Source organism: Acanthaster planci, linkage group LG07 (assembly GCF_054643075.1).
Source record: "Acanthaster planci isolate LZ-2023a linkage group LG07, COTS_SCS, whole genome shotgun sequence".
Lineage (NCBI taxonomy): Eukaryota > Metazoa > Echinodermata > Asteroidea > Valvatida > Acanthasteridae > Acanthaster > Acanthaster planci.
In genome coordinates, this window is record NC_141783.1 from 13504622 (window position 1) to 13523127 (window position 18506).

General features: G+C 40.0%; 1 protein-coding gene across 2 annotated transcripts; it reads right to left on the reverse strand.

The window, feature by feature from the left end:
• Positions 1 to 514: 514 nt before the first annotated feature.
• On the reverse strand, positions 515 to 18471 carry LOC110981834 (putative ATP-dependent RNA helicase DHX40). 2 transcript variants are annotated; one of them, XM_087139227.1, is made up of 17 exons: positions 18279 to 18471; positions 15036 to 15182; positions 14219 to 14337; positions 13584 to 13832; positions 8743 to 8941; positions 8228 to 8327; positions 7403 to 7489; positions 6957 to 7028; positions 6228 to 6338; positions 5649 to 5729; positions 5217 to 5374; positions 4620 to 4734; positions 4124 to 4232; positions 2671 to 2844; positions 2313 to 2396; positions 1404 to 1554; positions 515 to 1297 (listed from the first exon to the last, which is right to left on the reverse strand). In XM_087139227.1, the coding sequence occupies exons 1-17, from the start codon at positions 18442 to 18444 to the stop codon at positions 1185 to 1187; spliced, it is 2235 nt and encodes a 744-aa protein (XP_086995353.1). In that variant the 5' UTR covers positions 18445 to 18471; the 3' UTR covers positions 515 to 1184. The 2 variants fall into 2 exon arrangements, with proteins under 2 accessions (XP_086995353.1, XP_086995354.1); XM_087139228.1 differs by lacking the exon at positions 18279 to 18471 and having other exon boundaries at positions 15064 to 15182.
• Positions 18472 to 18506: the final 35 nt, after the last annotated feature.

Sequence of the window (18506 nt, forward strand, 5' to 3'; positions counted from 1 at the left end):
AAAGTTAGGCCTACTAGAAAACCTTAAAAATCTATTATGGTCTCGGTGACTCATCTTACACATTTTAACAACTCCACCTTTCGCTCTTTCCTACAGAAACGCGCGCAATTTGCGAGAGCCACCCCTGTCATGCCTGTATTTCCCGCCCTCGCATTTGAGTGTAAACATACGCACTAGTCTTCACCTGTTCCTGAGCTGAACGTGGCGTTGTTTACTTAAGCAAGAGCCTACAGTGCGCTGTCGGTGGTCGAGAGACCCAACATCTTTTGAACCGTAAGCATGTTTACATAACAGCGCCCTCTCTAGGATTTAGCTATTTTATTTTACTTTCCTTTTCCTCGCTGCCCGCCAATTTTAAAATGGTGATAGTAATGGGGAAGGCGGTACAGCTGTGTGGATGGTAGAAAATTAAATAAAACGCCTAAAGAAGTCAAGGGAGCATGAACCTGTATGGCTGTTCAGAGGGTCATTACACTGTGATACTTTATGAAATACACCAGAAATTGCCTTTCCCTCTTTTTCAAAAATTTTTAATTCCTTCCAGGATTCAAGAAAACTGGGGATTTGAACAATTCTTAACAGTACAGTATATGTAATTTGGTACATATGCAAGTACGACAGTGTTCAGAGGGTTGAGAGTGCATGTATAAATCTAAGCTTAGTTGTAAGCAACTTGGGCTTACAACTACATGTAATACTTTCTAGGCCGTAGCAGCCATATTTTTCAAGTACATGTATCAAAGCACACAATTACATGTATTTTAACATCACCATTTCCATAAAATAAATTAATTATAAAAATTCAATGCGCCAACAAGTATACAAAACCAGTATTTACAAAAATATCGTTTTCATGTAACATGTAAATGAAATACATCTCCCAAACTGATCATTAGGCTTTTCCCCAAAACTATGAGGGCTGAATCAGAGAAATACTGTAATTGTTTTTTTAACAAAATAGGTTCCAAATTAACATTTGGACAAGTACATGTACAGTACACTGTTTTTGCAATGAATACTGAACACTTTTTTTACAAAGGAAATCGACTCTCCTCGACCAAAATGGTGGAGTTCGGCCTTTCGTTTCATGATGTGTTCCATTCTATGTGGGGCAAAATTTTATCCCACAACTTGGTCCCAAAGTGTCTCCTCAATACAGAGCCGGCCAGGGCAAAGTCATCTGATCATCTATGAAGTTTGGCTTTTTTGCGCTCTAAATAGCGCTTCCTTGCCTCTGCCACAGAGTCCTCGCTATTTCTTTTGCTGATCTGAACCCGCGTCTCTCCTGACTTCTCAGCTGTGTGAGAAAAAAAAGAGTACAGGAGTTTAGTGTTTCAAAATGAAAAGCACATACTATCATTCATCTATACACTTTATAATTTTTTAGATAGGAAATGTCTCACATTTCGGCTGTTCAATAGCAGTTCTGTCAGAGAACTCCGCTTCGACAATGTCAGTTTCATCAGAAATCTTGGGTGCAAGACATCCACTCAAGGCGTACACATCAAGTTCGTGTAACCGTGGCAACAGCTCCTTAATCCACTCATACTTTACCTGATCATTCAACGAAACAGACAAGCACTCAAGAAAGATTCTGCTTGTTGATTTGTCTTGTTAATGTTGGTCACTGCAGTCAGCAAGCAGTGTGCAGCAGGTTTCCATTTCACATTTGAGAAAAAAGTTCAAAATTCACAAGAGCCACAAAATGGATCTTTTTTAATATAAGTTTAGTTTGTTCATTTTTCCCCCAGTTTTGCGAGTCACCACGCCCGTGTTCCCTGGGAGTCATCACACAGAGACTGATCTTGAGACTTGAGTCAACACAGGAGCCACAGGCTGGTTTGACAAGGGAGGGAGGTAGTGGGAATACATTGTACACCTTTCTCAGGCAGTGACTACTCACTTACATACATTGGAACACTGTTGCATGGTCCTTTTCCGTGAGAGTCCTCCGATTTCCATATAACTTTACATGTACCCTCGGGGTTTAGGGTTAAGACTAAGACTTATCACAAACCAAAAACACAGACTTGGAACCTACGATATTCCTTGTTATAAATATGTGTTTGACTATGCTTCCTTACTAAAATCAGGTTTTGGTAGTATGCATATGGACAAAACTGGATTTGACAGAGAACAATAAAACCTAACTATCCAAAGGTCCTACTAAACCTAATTGCCTGGTCATTTACTCAAACAGCCACACACTCAAAAGGAATCACGGAATAATGCAAGGAAATAAATGTGCAGAAGCATTTGGTTAGTCCAAGAAGGGGGTTTGCCCCAAATATTGTAAGGGGTGTTGTACATACCGAGCAGACAGTTCTCATGTAGACTTTGGACGTCCAGACAACCTCATGGTATATGATCCAGTCTAGGTCCTCTCGGCCAAATAACTAGGAAATCAGACGAACGCCATGACAGTGGGAAACTTGAGTCATTGTCTAAAATAAGGTTTGAAATTAGCTTGTGGTTTTGCTGGGTGTGTATCACCAACGGCAGTATTTGAAAACACTGACATGATGGGTTTTCTGAATAAATGCACAGTTCCTGGCAGTCTATTATTAAACTGGCAACTGTGACAGAAAACGAACATCCAACAAGAAAATATTTAGAAACTTTTGTTCAAAAAGTTAATCTCTATTGGTTGAATTGAATTAGGTATATTACTTGTGATGACGGATGGATAAAAACTGTTGTGCCGTGTCCTTCCATGGTTCGGAAGCCTCGTCCTGATGGTGCCTTCCTGGCAACATTACAGAAGAACCCTGCACATAGGGACCGACTCAACAAATCACCGTGGGTGGAGCTCGATGACACCTTCTCTTCAGGGAAAGCAGATGACTACAATTGACAAGAAAGGAAAAAAATCTCGTGTTAATGCAGGTCAATACAAATGCAGCCTTTGTTTGATTCAGATGGATAAGATTGGAAATTATCTAGCTCTGCGGAGGGGTGAGAGGGGAAAATATACAGATAAGAGATACAGCCTGTCCTAGAGTATATCAAAAGAAAAACATCACAACGCTAGAAAGAATACAGAGACAAGCAGCTCGTTTTTGCAAAGGCAATTACAAAAATACACCAGGAACAGCCACTAAAATGCTCAAGGATATTGGCTTGGAGTCCTTGGAAATGAGAAGGAAAATAAGAAACTCAGCCTGATTTACAAGATGGAAAATAACATGGCAGAAATACCACTCAAGGAAACACCATAAACAGTTTCGTCAAATCCGATCCTCTACTCAAGCCTTTGGAAGTAGTTTTTCCCCATCATCTGTTAAGGATTGAAAGGCGTTACCTGCAAACATCATATTTGCACTTCACGAGAGATATTAAAAGATGGGTTAACTAATGACATGTTTGGACGATCTACGCAATGCGCAGGCTGGTGTGATATGTCCTAACGGACATTTATTTGCCAACTTAACTGTACAGATACACCCTTTAGACCTCAAACCAACAAACCAGAACAGGAATGAAGTTCTTTATTCAGTCTGCCAAGAATATTGACATGCAAGGTGGCATTAATGAAAACCAAGAAAGTATGGTACAGTTGAACTATGATAAGAAGAGCATTGTTCGTATAAAGTCTTGTTTATAACAGGGACAAGTTTCCAAATCTTTGTTTTCCCTAATTGATAACAAAGGTACACAGAAAAACTGTTTTACGTCCCAAGGACTTTGTTAAAGAGGATTTTCAGTCACATTACTTTTGACGGTCAGTGTTCAGTTGACACAGATGTGTGTAGAAATGCTCGCCTTCAAACTCTCTCAACATTCTGAGACTGCCGATGCAAATACACAGATTCAAAAAAGCACAAAAAACAGATAGGGTACACTTCCTGAAATGCCTTCACCTGTTATGTTATGTCACGTAAGAAATCTCCATAGTCGTGTTCCAATGTACGTGTTTAAGTGTCAGGTATAAGTGTTCAAGTATTCACAGTGTTTAATCGGTATTTGGGACATAACCATGTTGTTACTAGAAGTTTCATCTGCCACTCACAGCTTCAAGTCTACTGAAATTTACTCGGGGACTTGGAAAAAGGCTCTGTTTACTAGGGGCTTCACTAAAAACTTCACAATGACAATCTTGAATCATTATTTGGTAGCATTGTACCTTCAGTTGCCTGTTCAAGATGTTTTCCAGCTGTTTGTGGATGCTGGATGCTGTCTTAACTGCTCTCAAGTGTATGTAGTTCCTTCGGCACCATGACGAGGGAGACTCACTGGGAAAGAATCAAATCACATAAACGTCTCAATGTGATGATCTGTGAGGTTAGGGCAGGTTTTCCCTTAATAGAAACATTGACACTGATATTGTCCTGTTCAAGCAATATGAAAGAATAAAGAGGGAAAATGGTTAAAAACTGAAAAAAAGGAACTCAAATTCAGTTGCTGCACTTCTCACAGTTTTAGGAAAGAAAGCAAGAAAAGAGTACAACAGGAAATGATTTTCATATCAATCTTACTTTCGCTCTAACCTGTGTTTAACACAAAGCATTGCCGATTAACAAGCCAACCTCAAGGTTGGGGGCTGATTGCCTGAAACACCCACTTCAGTTAACGACAAGGCACTTGCAAGGACTTAATGGCAGCATGCAACCCACACCAACCTGTCAGCATAACGTCTGTACACGGCAAGGAGTGTGGCAAAGTCATTGTTGCTTCCAGCCATCTTGGCAAGTGTTGCGTGAGCCTTGGCCGCTTCTTTCTGTTTCTCTGCATCTCCTGCCAAAAAAGGTTGAATACAGTTATATTCTGTTTTCCCACGAGCCACTCCCACAAACTAACACCGTTACTCCATGTGGTGATTTGGGTCTCCAGGTCAGTTTCCGGGTTATGCCTGAACCTGTACCACTGTTTCATGGCAGCTGACACATCCCTCAGGTCCCCTCTCTTACTACATTTCATTGTGCTGCTGTGGACGTACAGTAATACACTGTACCAGTCACACCCCAAACAGCTGTGACCTATCAGCACATGTCTGTAAATAATGAGCTTCAGTTGGGTTTGTAGCTCTATGCTGAGAGTGACCACATGGGCCCTTTGGGGTTACTGATCTTTCAACACTCAAATCCAACACCTGGGCTACTTTCCAAATTTCAGCTTCAACTCGGGCTCATAAAACCCAGCTCCAAATGTCTGTCTCTATTATCATTGTTCAATTGGTTTCTGCACAGTGCTGCATTTTGGCAGATATGGGTTCATACCTGGTCTTATGAAGACGTTCTCCACGGACAGCATGGCCGCTATTGGCAGCATCAACTCCTGACACTGGAGGGCGCCAGAGTAGATGACGGCCCTGGCTAGGCCGGGTGGCAAGGGGTATTCAACCATCAGCCGCCCAAGGGAAGTGATGCGCCCCTCCCTGTCAGGTCAAATTTAAAACTTTGAACGAGTGAACTCAGAAGACAATATCTACTGTAACTCAACACAGTGGGATAAATTTCAGGGAGCTAGGTAACTGTCAAAATCATGATCACCATCATACCTGCATCAACAACTTTATTTTTATTTTCACCACCATCATTATTTCTATTGCAACCAGCACCACCACGCCTCAACTGTTTGCATCATTTTACTGTAACCACTAGCAAGAACATCCAATCCAGCATTTAAAGTTTATGATAGATGGCACTCACTTGTTGATTGCACCAAAGTAGTAAAGTTGTCTAAGTGCCTCAAGAAGCATTCTCTCTCCTGGAGAATCAACGTAAGGGAACCTGTTGATATGTTGAAAGTTAGGAAAGAACATTAACAAAGAGAAACCAAAACTCAAGAGAGCTGAATGCTGTTGCTGAAATGTATGACAATATTTGACTGAATTTAACATAAAATGAGTAAACTCAGTTTGCTGATCTGTGCAGTCAAAAGAAGACCTTCTGATTCCATTAGTGCGTATGTTGTCATATTCAGCACGAAGCCTTCACTTCCACATTCCAGCGAAGTACATATATAAGCACTAAGAAAAGACATCTGAAGGAATTACAGATTAACCTGTAAATACCACCAGGAGGTCTGAGAAATCTTGTGAAAGACTGAAGAACGCACAGCCCATCAAGAATTATTTTTACACCAAGCTCAATACATTTTAAAAGTAAAAGAACAGCAACAGATCAGAGTAATCATCATTTTCCTGCAAAGTGGAGGATTTTTGAAGGATTCAGAAAGGTTTCAAATGCCACAGATGTTAACAGGTTATAAAATAATAAATAACCTACTGGAGAATGTTGTGAATCCCCATGCATTTTAAGTTCAGTACCACGCTGGTCAGACTTGTACGCTGGATCTCAGGGGTCATGTCCTCTGACATGATATTCTCATAAAATCCTCTGAAAAAAACAATTAGATTTATTATTGTGACAAGTGACCTACGAAAGGTATTCAGAGACCACTCTAGGCGAGGGCTACATCTCCTCATTTGGGGCTTTTTGAGGTGTGACCATTCAGCATTCAGTGTATTTTATTGTTGCAACATGATGTCATGTAAGCTATGTGTGATAAGTCCATCAACAGATGGACAATGGTCGACAAACATCAGAGGTGAACTTTACAGCAAGTAATGTGTGGGCACAGGGAGTGTTGAATTTTGGATTAGTCCACTGCCCAGTAAAAGACACAAGGGAGTTGGGGTGAATGAATATTCATGAAGTGAACTAATGAATTGTGGGATATCACAATGTTAGAAGAGCATGGCATGATGCATGTATGTACTCTATGTCAATGCGACAACATCTCACAAAAAGAGTCCTTGTTTCCCTTTTTAATCATTTATTCTTGGACTACTAACTCTCACAGAGTTTGTTATAAGGTGTAGCCAAGAGTCCTTTCCCTTTAAGTCAAAACAACTAAGGCAGCGGGAGCAAATCAACGAGAAGACATGAAGTTGGTAGCTGATTTGCCAGGATAAAGCAGGCTTTGAGATGGAGGCCCGGAGCAACAACTCTTACTTGGTGTATATTCTGTAGCACTTGCCCGGCGCTGTTCTACCAGCTCTCCCCGATCTTTGTACAGCTTCGGATCTGGATACAAACACAGCACAGAGCATTTTTCTAATCAAGCCTTTCTCTGATCTTTGTACAGCTTCGGATCTGGATACAAACACAGCACAGAGCATTTTTCTAATCAAGCCTTTCTCTGATCTTTGTACAGCTTCGGATCTGGATACAAACACAGCACAGAGCATTTTTCTAATCAAGCCTTTCTCTGATCTTTGTACAGCTTCGGATCTGGATACAAACACAGCACAGAGCATTTTTCTAATCAAGCCTTTCTCTGATCTTTGTACAGCTTCGGATCTGGATACAAACACAGCACAGAGCATTTTTCTAATCAAGCCTTTCTCATGAAGCAGCGACTTTTCTCCCCCATTCAGTAACAATAGTATCAAGATCACCTTGAAATAGGGACTATCTGCAGTGCATCCAATCCTGTCCGAGGGTTGAAAGATAACTGCTTAACAAAGCCACTGTCCACAACATATCTGTCAAAATTCAAACATAATATAGTAGTATACAACACAATTATAAAAACAGAAAACAACAAAAACAAGGTTGCATTCCATAACTGGCTAATCAACATTCAACAGACCTGCAAAGTTTTCCAAATTTTGTCTGTCTCAGTGTAACGAGTAACAGGGTGAACAGCCTTAGCTGCAGTTCATTTGAATAGCTTATGACTTGAATTCAAACTGGCATATGAAGCAAGGTATGAGACAGAAAGGACCCCCCCCACTTTGTGTTGGTCATTGTTTCACTGGAATCTAAGAAATTATTTTTAGACCATTAGGGGGGATGCGTTAGGTAACAATAGTCTATAGTGTGTACAATGATTGAACACGTTGGGGGTGCCCCTTGATCTCATTTCTTGTTGGATATACAGACTGGAGGTCTTGTGCTGGTCTTGTGAAGGTCTTCGGTTTTGACTTCAACACTCGTCTGTCTCCCCCTGCATCTTGAGTTTTACAAAGTAAAGTTCCAACAGTCGAGGCCCTTACGCCCAATGCAGGTGCATTTTCTGAAACAGACACATCAAACTATCTGAGGCTTAAGTTTTGAGCTTTTCCAACAGTAAACATTTGAAACTGATTGAAAGGCTCGAAAGGAATTAAAAAAAAAATGAGACAAAGTGGAGACTTGGAAACAGCAGCAAAGTAGCAGCGAGACATCATGTTCAATATTAGACTCCAGTCGTTCAATAAAATGAATGAAGTTTTTCTTACTTTATGCCGTCTATTGTCAATGACGTCCCTGCAATGTTGGTAGCAACCACGCACTTCCTAACACCAGTCTCTGCTGGGTGAAATATCCGTCTTTGAGCATCTAGAAAGGTGAAATAAGACAATACTCCACCAAGTGACTAACGTAAGGCGTTTTCAATTTGACACTGAAGTGGAGTTTCAGAGAGATCATTATAACAACATGGCAAAGGATAAAACTATTCTGAGGATGGCCATCAAAAACAGCATATTTATAAGTCTGTGGAAAAATACACCTTTAGCCTTGGGTTAGGGTGGGATGGGCTTGACTGGGGCTGGAGGTGTTCTAAATAAAGAGGCCTGGGAAGAAGAGAAGTTGGTTACAATGGTTACAGGTCCTAGAAAAAAACCATTCCCATTAAATTTTCCTAGAGCAAATTTTCAAACACCTGGTACAACCCAATATAATTTCTTGTTTATTTACTAATTTTGCACAAGGCCAGCAATTGAAACCATCACAAATATGTGTCAACACTCACCAGTTGCCATGGATCCATAGACTGGCAAGACCATGAGGGCTTCTACTGTCGGGTCTCTAACATCGTGCCGGTAATCAATCCTCTCTGACTTCTTAAAGATAATGTCACAGGCTTTTTCAATCTCTGCCTGACCAGTCAGAAATACCAGGATATCTCCTTGCTTTTGCTCCAAGTGAATATCAAGAACAGTGTCCACGACCTAATTAACAAAATTTGCATAATCAAATATTATAACACAGCCAACACCAAAAGTTTCGAGTGATCACTTTTGAATATTCAAGTTATAAAAACAACAAAGAGATCAAGTTTAAGATGGGAACTGATTTTTCTTCACTGAATGTCAAACTGGGAAGTATGCTGCCATGGCTGGTTCGAGTAATCATTTTTTTAAATATAGAGAAGAGATTGAAAATTACCAGAAAATAAAATAAATTTAGATATCTTTGTGAAACTACAGTTTCTGTTGAATACATTCCAAATCTCCAAACTTTGGAATTACCGACTGAAGCACAAGGCTTGTAATCATTGATTCCTTATTATTATTTATGCAAAACACGGATGTTTATATGAAGATGAATATTACATTTTGCTCCAACCAGGAGTTATTGCAAGTCACCAGAGACAAAGTATCACTGAATGGGAAAGTACCATCATCTTTTCACACTTCATTGACATACGCCTTGCCCCTTTGGGGGTATTGTGGGTCGATGGTCACACAAAGTGCCCGAGAATACCGTCCTGTTTAGCAAGCAAGGTATCTTCAGGTTACTTCCCTCTCTGTTAACCGTTCGCCGAGTATGACCACAGACTTGTACCATCCATCTCGGCCACAAACACAAACACGTTCGCACCACAAGATCTTTGGAACTCCACCCTATTTCCGCATTCGGAAAATATATTCGCCCACACTAACCGACCACATTTTGGGTACACATAACTCAACCAGCAATCGGGTAACCTACAAGGAACAAACTGCTCACACCGGATAGAAAAATAAAATTAACATACCACTGGGAAACACCAACATTTCAGCAAAAACCTACCATAATCCCCAAATCGGCTACGATTTGAGCACGATTTTCACTAAAAAAACCAACAAACCAAACTAAAACAACAGTTTCCCTTATCCACAACTTCCGGTCACATCTTACCCAAACCCAACCCTCAAAAAAGCAATTTTTTACCCAAAAAGAAACACACACACCAGCCGAAAACATTGGGATTCCACTTACTAGCGCATCAGCGCACCTTTTAGACAACGCACTGACCAATCACAACGCAAGTTCTTTTGTTACACTTCAGTGCATCCTCTGCCACGTTACACAACCAACAATCTATAAACACCTATCTGGCCACTTCACAACACAACCATTCAGACAACATGTCTAAGCTGACCAAATCTTCGGGCAAGAACAAGATCAAGGCCAACTGCTGAGTTCCACTTTCAGCTTCACCCAGCTCCGACTCGGACATCCCCTGGGGACAACAACAGGCCCCAGATACATCCAGTGACGACGATTCACTTCTCCTATTACTGGATATACAGTCCCCTGATCCACCGTCAACCAGCAAAGAACAAGTCTCACAACAATCACACCGCCTAACTGACACACAATTTAAACGGGTGAAGGCCATTGAAACAAAAAAAACACCAAGCTACATTGACGTCAAGGTGCGGCCACCTCGGCCTCACCACACATTGAAGTTCCAAGACTCCTTCTTCAAACGCTGGGAGAAGCTACAGAACCGCACGGTGCTACTCTTCACCAAGATCACTGCTGAAGAATATTAACAGCAGCAAGACAGAGGATGGTCAAGACGGAGGAACAACTCACCGTTGCCAGGTGAGAGGCCTCCAAACCATCGGTGAAGAACTCCACGGCCAAGATCACGACATAGCCCCTAACCTGTTTGAGTACTTCACTCGGCCAAAAACCCAACCAACAAGAGTGAAGAGGAAACACCAAAAATAAGAAAAATCTCTTCTAGCCAACCAGTCTTTTTCAAGACCACCGCCTCTATAAAAGAGAATTTTTTCAGCCAATGCTGTCATATATAACCACCATCTGAATAAAGGAATTATAATCTGAACCCCGAAGTATTCCCTTTACTTTCACTTCACACATAGTGAACTGAGGAATACAACCATATACTTTAAACGAGATTCCTTGAGTTAACCAAGTCAATCAAAGCAATGGCCAAAAGAATACTAAACAGAGAAAAGAAGAGAACACTTTCTGAGAACTGTTTCTCCACAACTTGCCGAGCCAAAGCCAAAATCACCAAATCCAACCGGATAAATCGATTAGCAGAACAATTTGAAACGTTCATAACCAACCTATCCAAAGCGACATTAACACACACGGAAAAGATCGCTTTAGGAAAAGGTCTCAACTTCATTCCCACCCCCGCTAAACCAAACCGCACCACGCTTATAAAAGACATAGACGCCTTTAACCGAAGACTCAGAATTGCACAACAAACGATCCATCAACCATCCTTTCAAACTTCAATCAACTTGGCATCCAAAATCCACACCTAGTGCAACACTAGAACAATACTTTGAAGCCACTAAATTCAAACTTGCCCACATCAGACTATGATATCGACAAAACAGCATGTCCAAATCTGAACTAGCTGCTCTTAGAAAGGTTAAAATAATACGGACATCGTAATCAAACCCTTTGACAAGGGCAGGGGTATCTGCATTATGGATATCCAGGATTACCTTAAAGAGGGTTACCGCCATCTTGAGGCCCACCATTACACTGAATTGGACCAAGACATAACCCACCAAACCACAGCCCTGGTTCACAACAAACTCATTGAAATGAGAAACAACAACCAAATCGACAATGCCACTCTGAGATATTTAGATCCACTTCCACAGAAATGCCAATGTCCAATCATGTATTTTCTCCCTAAAATACATAAAACCCCGCCACTGGGAGAACCCTTTGTTGGACGCCCAATCATAAGCAGATGCGCAAGCCCAACATCAAAAGTCTCAGAATATATAGACTACTTTCTCCTTCCCATAGTAACCGTGCAACCAACATATGTCTGCAACACAGCCGATTTATTGCGCAAATTGGAAGGAACATCCTTTCCACAAAACGTCCTAATAACCAGCATTGATGTTGTTTCAATGTACACAAATGTCCGTCAAGCAGAAGCAATCCAATGCGTATGCGATGCTCTGGACAAATCCAACTATAATTACACTATCACAAAACCCAACTCAACATATGTCCAATTACTTCTGGAACTCATCCTGGGCCTTAACTGTTTCCGCTTCGGAAACAAATTCTTTCTCCAGAAAATTGGATGTGCCATGGGCTCTACAGCCAGCCCAGAAATTTGTGATATTACCCTTCATAAATTTGAGAACGAAATACTCCTCAAAGCATGCAACATCCTCACATGGAGGCGATATAGAGACGACATACTAGTCATCTACAACGGAAATGTCAACCAATTTCAAAAATTCATTGCTCACATGAACGAACTTCACCCAACTCTGAAATTCACATACAAGGCCTCCGAAACAACTATAAACTACCTTGATCTCATTATTTTCAAAGGAAAATGCTTCCGTGAAACGGGTATTCTAGACACAAAGGTCTACACGAAACCCACGGAAACATTCCAGTATCTCCATAAAACTTCCACCCACCCCACACGTTCCGGGCATTCATATACGGCGAAACCCTCCGTTACACCAGGAACACTACCAACGAGGAGGATTTCAAACTCAAGGTCAAATCTTTTTCGGACAAACTACTCAACAGAGGATACACCCCGACAGAAATCGAAGCAACATCCAAAGTCTCACATGCCGAACGACCAAGGCTAATAAACAATACAAAGGATGTAACAAACTACAAGAACCAAAACAAACAAGTCTTCGTTACCACCTACAACCAAGCCATTAACCACCGTGATCTTCACCGAGCTATAAACAAACACTGGCACCTCATTCAAAGCAATGGACTACTCTCGGAAATCTTTCCGGAACCCCCATTCATTGCTTTCAAAAAAGCTCAAAACATCAGAGAAAAACTAGTGAGAGCTAAACTACCGTCTAATAAAACGACGACCAATCCAATCCCAACTGACTCGGGCTTTTACGAACAACCAGGAGAAGACGACGAAACACTAAATATACTGCTCTCCGTACTTGCCGAACAAACCAAAATGCAATAAAATGGCTGCTCTAATTCCCTACTACTACACAAGCCATTACCCATTCTTGGCCTACCAACTGACCAACATCAATCATAAATTACATGCGAGTTCGTACGATTCCGCTCCCAGAATCACCCACATTGCAACAGATGAGTCCCATACGAAGGGATGAAAGCATGCTCTTGCTATCAAGAAGACTTAAAAAACAGTCCTCTACTCGCACCACCAGTCAATCGACAAAAAACCTAATGATTGGTCTCGTTCTTACAGTATGTCCATCCATAATATAGGACATAAAAAGGCATGAGTTTACATACTCCAACCAGGAGTTTTTACAAGTCACCAGAGACAAAGTGTCACTGAATGGGAAAGTACCATTATCTTTTCACGCAACTGAAATAGCTTATCTACTTCGTTTAATGATAGCATTCAACTTGTATTGTATACGTATTAACCCATTTATTTCATTTGTGAGTACCAGTTCCGATCTTATACAAACATTTGCTTGTACGCTGGAACCCTCATATCATTTCCATTATTCTGATATATGTTCACATGCATCTTCTGAATGATATGAAAATAAACTATACCATATAATTTGCCTTCACTGTATCACCTTAATTCCCACAAATATCAAGTTTGATAATGGTTACCTTGGTTACGTAATTGACTGTTAAGTCCCTCTGCATGTCGCTCTCCTCAATCAGATTGCAGTAGATATTCTTGACCGGATGCAATCTACCAGGGATTTCAAAGACCGGGCAACCCCCCAGGAAGTCTGAGAATTTGCCCTGGTCAAGGGTCGCTGACATGACAATGACCTTTAAGGGGCCTTGCCTTCTTTGGCTGGATGGGGATTGAGAGTTTAGGAAGAGTTGCTTGACCAGGCCAAATAGGATGTCCTGTGGACAGATCATGATAAAAACCTTTTCATTATTAATTAATTTGGGATTTTTGCCCTTGCCCGACGTGTATTAAAACACTGTATACTCAGTGTTTGCCCCAAAGGCTTGTGAAAAAACCACAAGCGTACTTGAATGCGACTCGAACCCATGACTTCCTGCTAACTAATGCAGACGTCTTAACTGACATCCTCCCGGCGCAATCCATCCTTGGAAATACTTTCATTGTTCTGTTTTGTTTGAATGTTTGTAGGTTTCTAACTCTTTCTCTTTTGAATACAAAGAATAGAATCAGCAACCTTCTTTGATATGATCTTCATGAGTTTAAACAGATAACAAAACTTGAATGATACAAAAGCAAGGTGCAGAAAAGCCTGGTTTCATACTGTGTCCAAGCTGCGTTCATGAGCCTCATCCAGAACAATGACACTGTATCGACTTAGCTCCTTGTCTTCAAGAAATTCCCTGAGCAGGCAGCCATCGGTCATGTACTTGATAGCCGTGTCTGGAAATTAATATGATCATCGTAAAAAATCTGTCAGATCAAACTGATATCCCAATATGTTTACTCGGCAAATACACAAGTGTTAACTGTTCCAACAGAAATATGACAAACGTGTCCAAGGTGACAAGATTCTGTATGATTATGCTTGATTAAGGTTGACTTTAAAATGAAGAAAGCAGTGCAGCAACAACACTTGCTTCCGGTGGTAAGGGGATTTAAAAACCTTCCAACTGTCAGACATGAGTCATGGTGGTATTGGGAGTAGGGTTTTTTCTTCTATTTCCTGTTCAATCACGTAAGCTTTCAATCACATTGACAATTTTAAGAAAAGATAGTATCATTCAGGTACTTATTAAAATAAAAAGATCAGGCTGTCCTGTGTTTACATGAAGTGTGCATACAGTCATCTACCACTTTGATGTTCAGAGTCCCATCCTGGAAGATTAAGCCATGTCTGTTGTAACTGTCGCTGTTTTGCATTACTGCTAAGCCTTGTGATCCAAAATCCAAGAAAGAGACACAGGCTTTTATAACAGAGGATTTTCAAGTTTTGGGGGTTTCTTCCATGCGAGAAAAAGCCCTAGAGCTAGGAATAATAAATGTGTAACATTTCTAAAACAAATTGAATAAAACTTATATATATATAACTTGTACATAGTTCAAACACTACAGAAATTTAATCCAGAAAAATTAATCACCTTTGGAGGTGCGATCATCAAAACGCACCTGATAGCCCACTTCATGCCCCAGGATGCACTGCATTTCCTCTGCCACCCTGGATGCCACTGAGATGGCAGCTACGCGTCTTGGCTGAGTGACTCCAACCAGCCCATTTTTGCCGTATCCTGTGTGGAAATTGTATTGGAAATGTTCAAAAACCTTACAAGGTACAGCTGGGGGCAGAAATCACTGACACCTGGAAAAAAAAAAATTCCACTGAAATAGCAGTACTAAAAAATTTTTCACACATTTTGAGTTAAAAGGCCAGAGACATAATGTAGACTGTACATTTTAAGATGGAAAGGTTTCAAGCAAAACAATATAACTTCATATAAATTTGTGCAAGAGTCAAGATTGCGCTCAACAACCATGTACATGTATGTGCATAGCATGAATTGTGTTTGGAGGACTTAACTGTGACAAATCATTATCCTCTTCCTAACTTAGGAAAAAAGAGAGATGCATAAAAATGTGTGAGGCTGGTTCACAGCGAAATACACTTTGCAAAAAAAAAAGCTGAACAGGAGATCAAGTCACATCTAAACATGGCTAATGCTGACTTAATATTTGCATTCAGAAATAAGGCAATTAGCTAGCCCATGTAGCCAAATGACATACTGTACACAGGTACAGGGTCATGCAGTTTAGCATCAAATGTATCTATTCATGTTACTGCTCATTTTCACGGTCTTTAACTCCTTACTTCTGTTTTGGATGTTCAGTGACTGTTTGTCACCTTTTTTCTTGTCTGTTTTCAGTGTTTTTGTCCTTCGTCCAATTGTCTGTCTACAGGCTGTTCTCTACAAGCCCTTGCTTATATCAACAGATACTTCTGCCACACTTATTGATAATTTTTAACAAATGTTTCACTCTCAGCAAAATCAGGTATAATAATAAGTGATATATCTGATTACCTACCTGTATTTACACTAACGCATTGTGGTATATCCAACACTTTTTCTCATGTTCAACATACTTGTACTGCAACTCGGAATGTTACTCTCGATAATTTCCATACATGTAGGTTCCATGATGAGCTTCTGTCTACCGATTGGACAAGTGTTTTTGTAAGCGACAATCCAGACTTGGCATTTAATGAATTTATGGATAAATTCAACAATGAATTAGATGATACTATCCCACTTGTTTCTCACAATTATAAGCATAGATCTAGATCCAAACCAAATGCACCCTGGTTAATTCACTCGCTGCTGAAGTCCATTAATAGAAAAAATAGACTATACCGGCAGTATTTGGCTCATCCCACTGCATCACATAAATGGGAATATACCAAGTACAAATATATTTTAACTGACTTTTTGCGAACATCTAAGCGCCAATATTACACTCGTCAATTTGACAAGGAAAAAAATAATATTCGCAATACATGGAAGATTATTAACTTTGTCTTAAATAAAAATTATCTACTGCGATTGTCTCTAGTATTATACATGAAGGGAAGTTGATCAGGGATCAGGATCAAATCGCTAACCATTTCAACAATTATTTTATAAACATAGGTCCCAATCTGGCTAAACATATCCCCTCTTCTGAGACTTCATTTATTGATTCCTCAATGAGCCAAGCCCTAATTCCCTTTTCTTTAAACCACTTGATGAGCTTGAGGTTCTTAACATAATAAGAAAACTAAACGACAAAAAAGTGTTGGGCATGACCTAGTTAGTGCATCGTTAATGAAATATTCCTCCTCAGCAATTTGTAAACCCTTGGCCAGTATCATTAATCTTTCTTTCACAACTGGTATCGTTCCTAAACAATTAAAGATTGCAAAATTAATTCCTGTGTATAAAAACAGTGATCCTAATAGCATCAACAATACCATTTCAATATTATCCTATTTTTCTAAAATATTAAGAAAATGCGTACATATTCGTATTCTTAAGTTTTTAAATAAATTTAGTCTGGTAACTGACTCTAAATTTGGTTTCCGTACCAATCATACTACTACTCATGCAATCCTTGACTTTCTGGACAAGGTTTCTTGTGCTATTGATAATTCCAAACACACTCTGGGGATATTTCTTGACCTTTCTAAAGCATTTGATACAATTGATCATGACATTCTATTGTATAAATTGAATTATTATGGCATGCGAGGAGTATCCCTGGAGTGGTTTAGAAGCTATCTCTTGGACCGAAGACAGAATTTTTAACTATTGGACAGTCAAATTCATATACATGTGTATACTAAAAAGGGCTCTTCGCATAATTTGCTCTGCTGATTATCGTGCTCATGCAGACCCTCTATTTGCTCAGTGTAGGACTCTTAGAATTAAGGATATATATTACCACTAACTTGGGTCTCTCATGTACCAGTTTACTACAAATACCTTACCTTCTCTTGTTCAGGAATGTTTATTTGTAATCTTGACCTTATTTCACTCATCTAGCCTCTCACTTTCACCCCACAAACCTGCACTATCCTTGCCCAAAGAACTGTTAAATATGAGGGACCCAAGTTATGGAATTCATTATCAGATTCACTTAGAAATTTAAATACTCTGTCAGCTTTTAAAAAGAAATATAAGATCTCTTTGCTAAATACATATTCGTAATTCGTACATACACATATTTTTGTGTTTTTGCAATTAACACTTATATCTTAATTTAACATACCATGCTGGTTTCAGGCTGCACAAACTTGCAACTACATGTTTACTTGTTTTGTCTGTCTTTGTGTGGTTTTGTGTGTGTGTTTGTAATTTAATAATTAATGTTACAAACGGGGCCCAAATCTACAAGCATTGCTTTCATTGGGTACCCCTCTACAGCATCCTTTCTAAAGTGTTTCGTAGTATCATTCAATCATATTTATGTATCTATTAAAAGTTGTATTATCGTAATTATTATGCTGTAGAAAATGAAATAAATCTTGAAATGCTTCAACATTTTCACTGCTTAATTTGACTTTTTAGGATGTATGTTATCACCTTGAGATGGCTAATCATGCTAATGTTATAAACTACCGCAAGGGAAAAGGAGTGATGTCCGTGTATGGAACTCTTGCCTTACTTATGCTACCACTCCCTCGCTGGAACTGTACTGCCAGCCTACGGGCTTACCTTGCTGGCGGCACAGGCCTTACCATGCTTACTGATACTGATAGGTTAGGCCTAGTAGTAGTAGTATAGTAGTAGTAGCCTAAATATTACTAGTCAGTGCTAGGAAAAACATCAAAAATGAGAACAAGAACAACAAACCTGCTTCATAAAGGAACTGCGGAAGTTGTGTTGACTTTCCACTCCCGGTTTCGCCAACAATCACAAGGGACTGTGAATCCTGAACAGCCTGAAGAATGTCTTTTTTGTGTTTTTGAATTGGAAGCGGAACCGAACCGGAACCATCATCAGTCATGGAGGCTGCCATCTTGAATGATTGGTTACGTAGCGAATGCAGAGGCGCCAGACTATTGTTAAACATAAAGCTAT

Excerpts from the sequence above, each read along its gene's own strand:
- LOC110981834 (XM_087139227.1), bottom strand. The coding sequence starts at position 18,444 with ATGGCAGCCTCCATGACTGATGATGGTTCCGGTTCGGTTCCGCTTCCA. Across the intron at positions 13,833-14,218 it reads ATGAACGCAGCTTGGACACA|GACATCCTATTTGGCCTGGT; the intron begins GTATGAAACCAG and ends ATCTGTCCACAG. Across the intron at positions 2,397-2,670 it reads TTATCCATCCGTCATCACAA|TTATTTGGCCGAGAGGACCT; the intron begins GTAATATACCTA and ends CTGATTTCCTAG.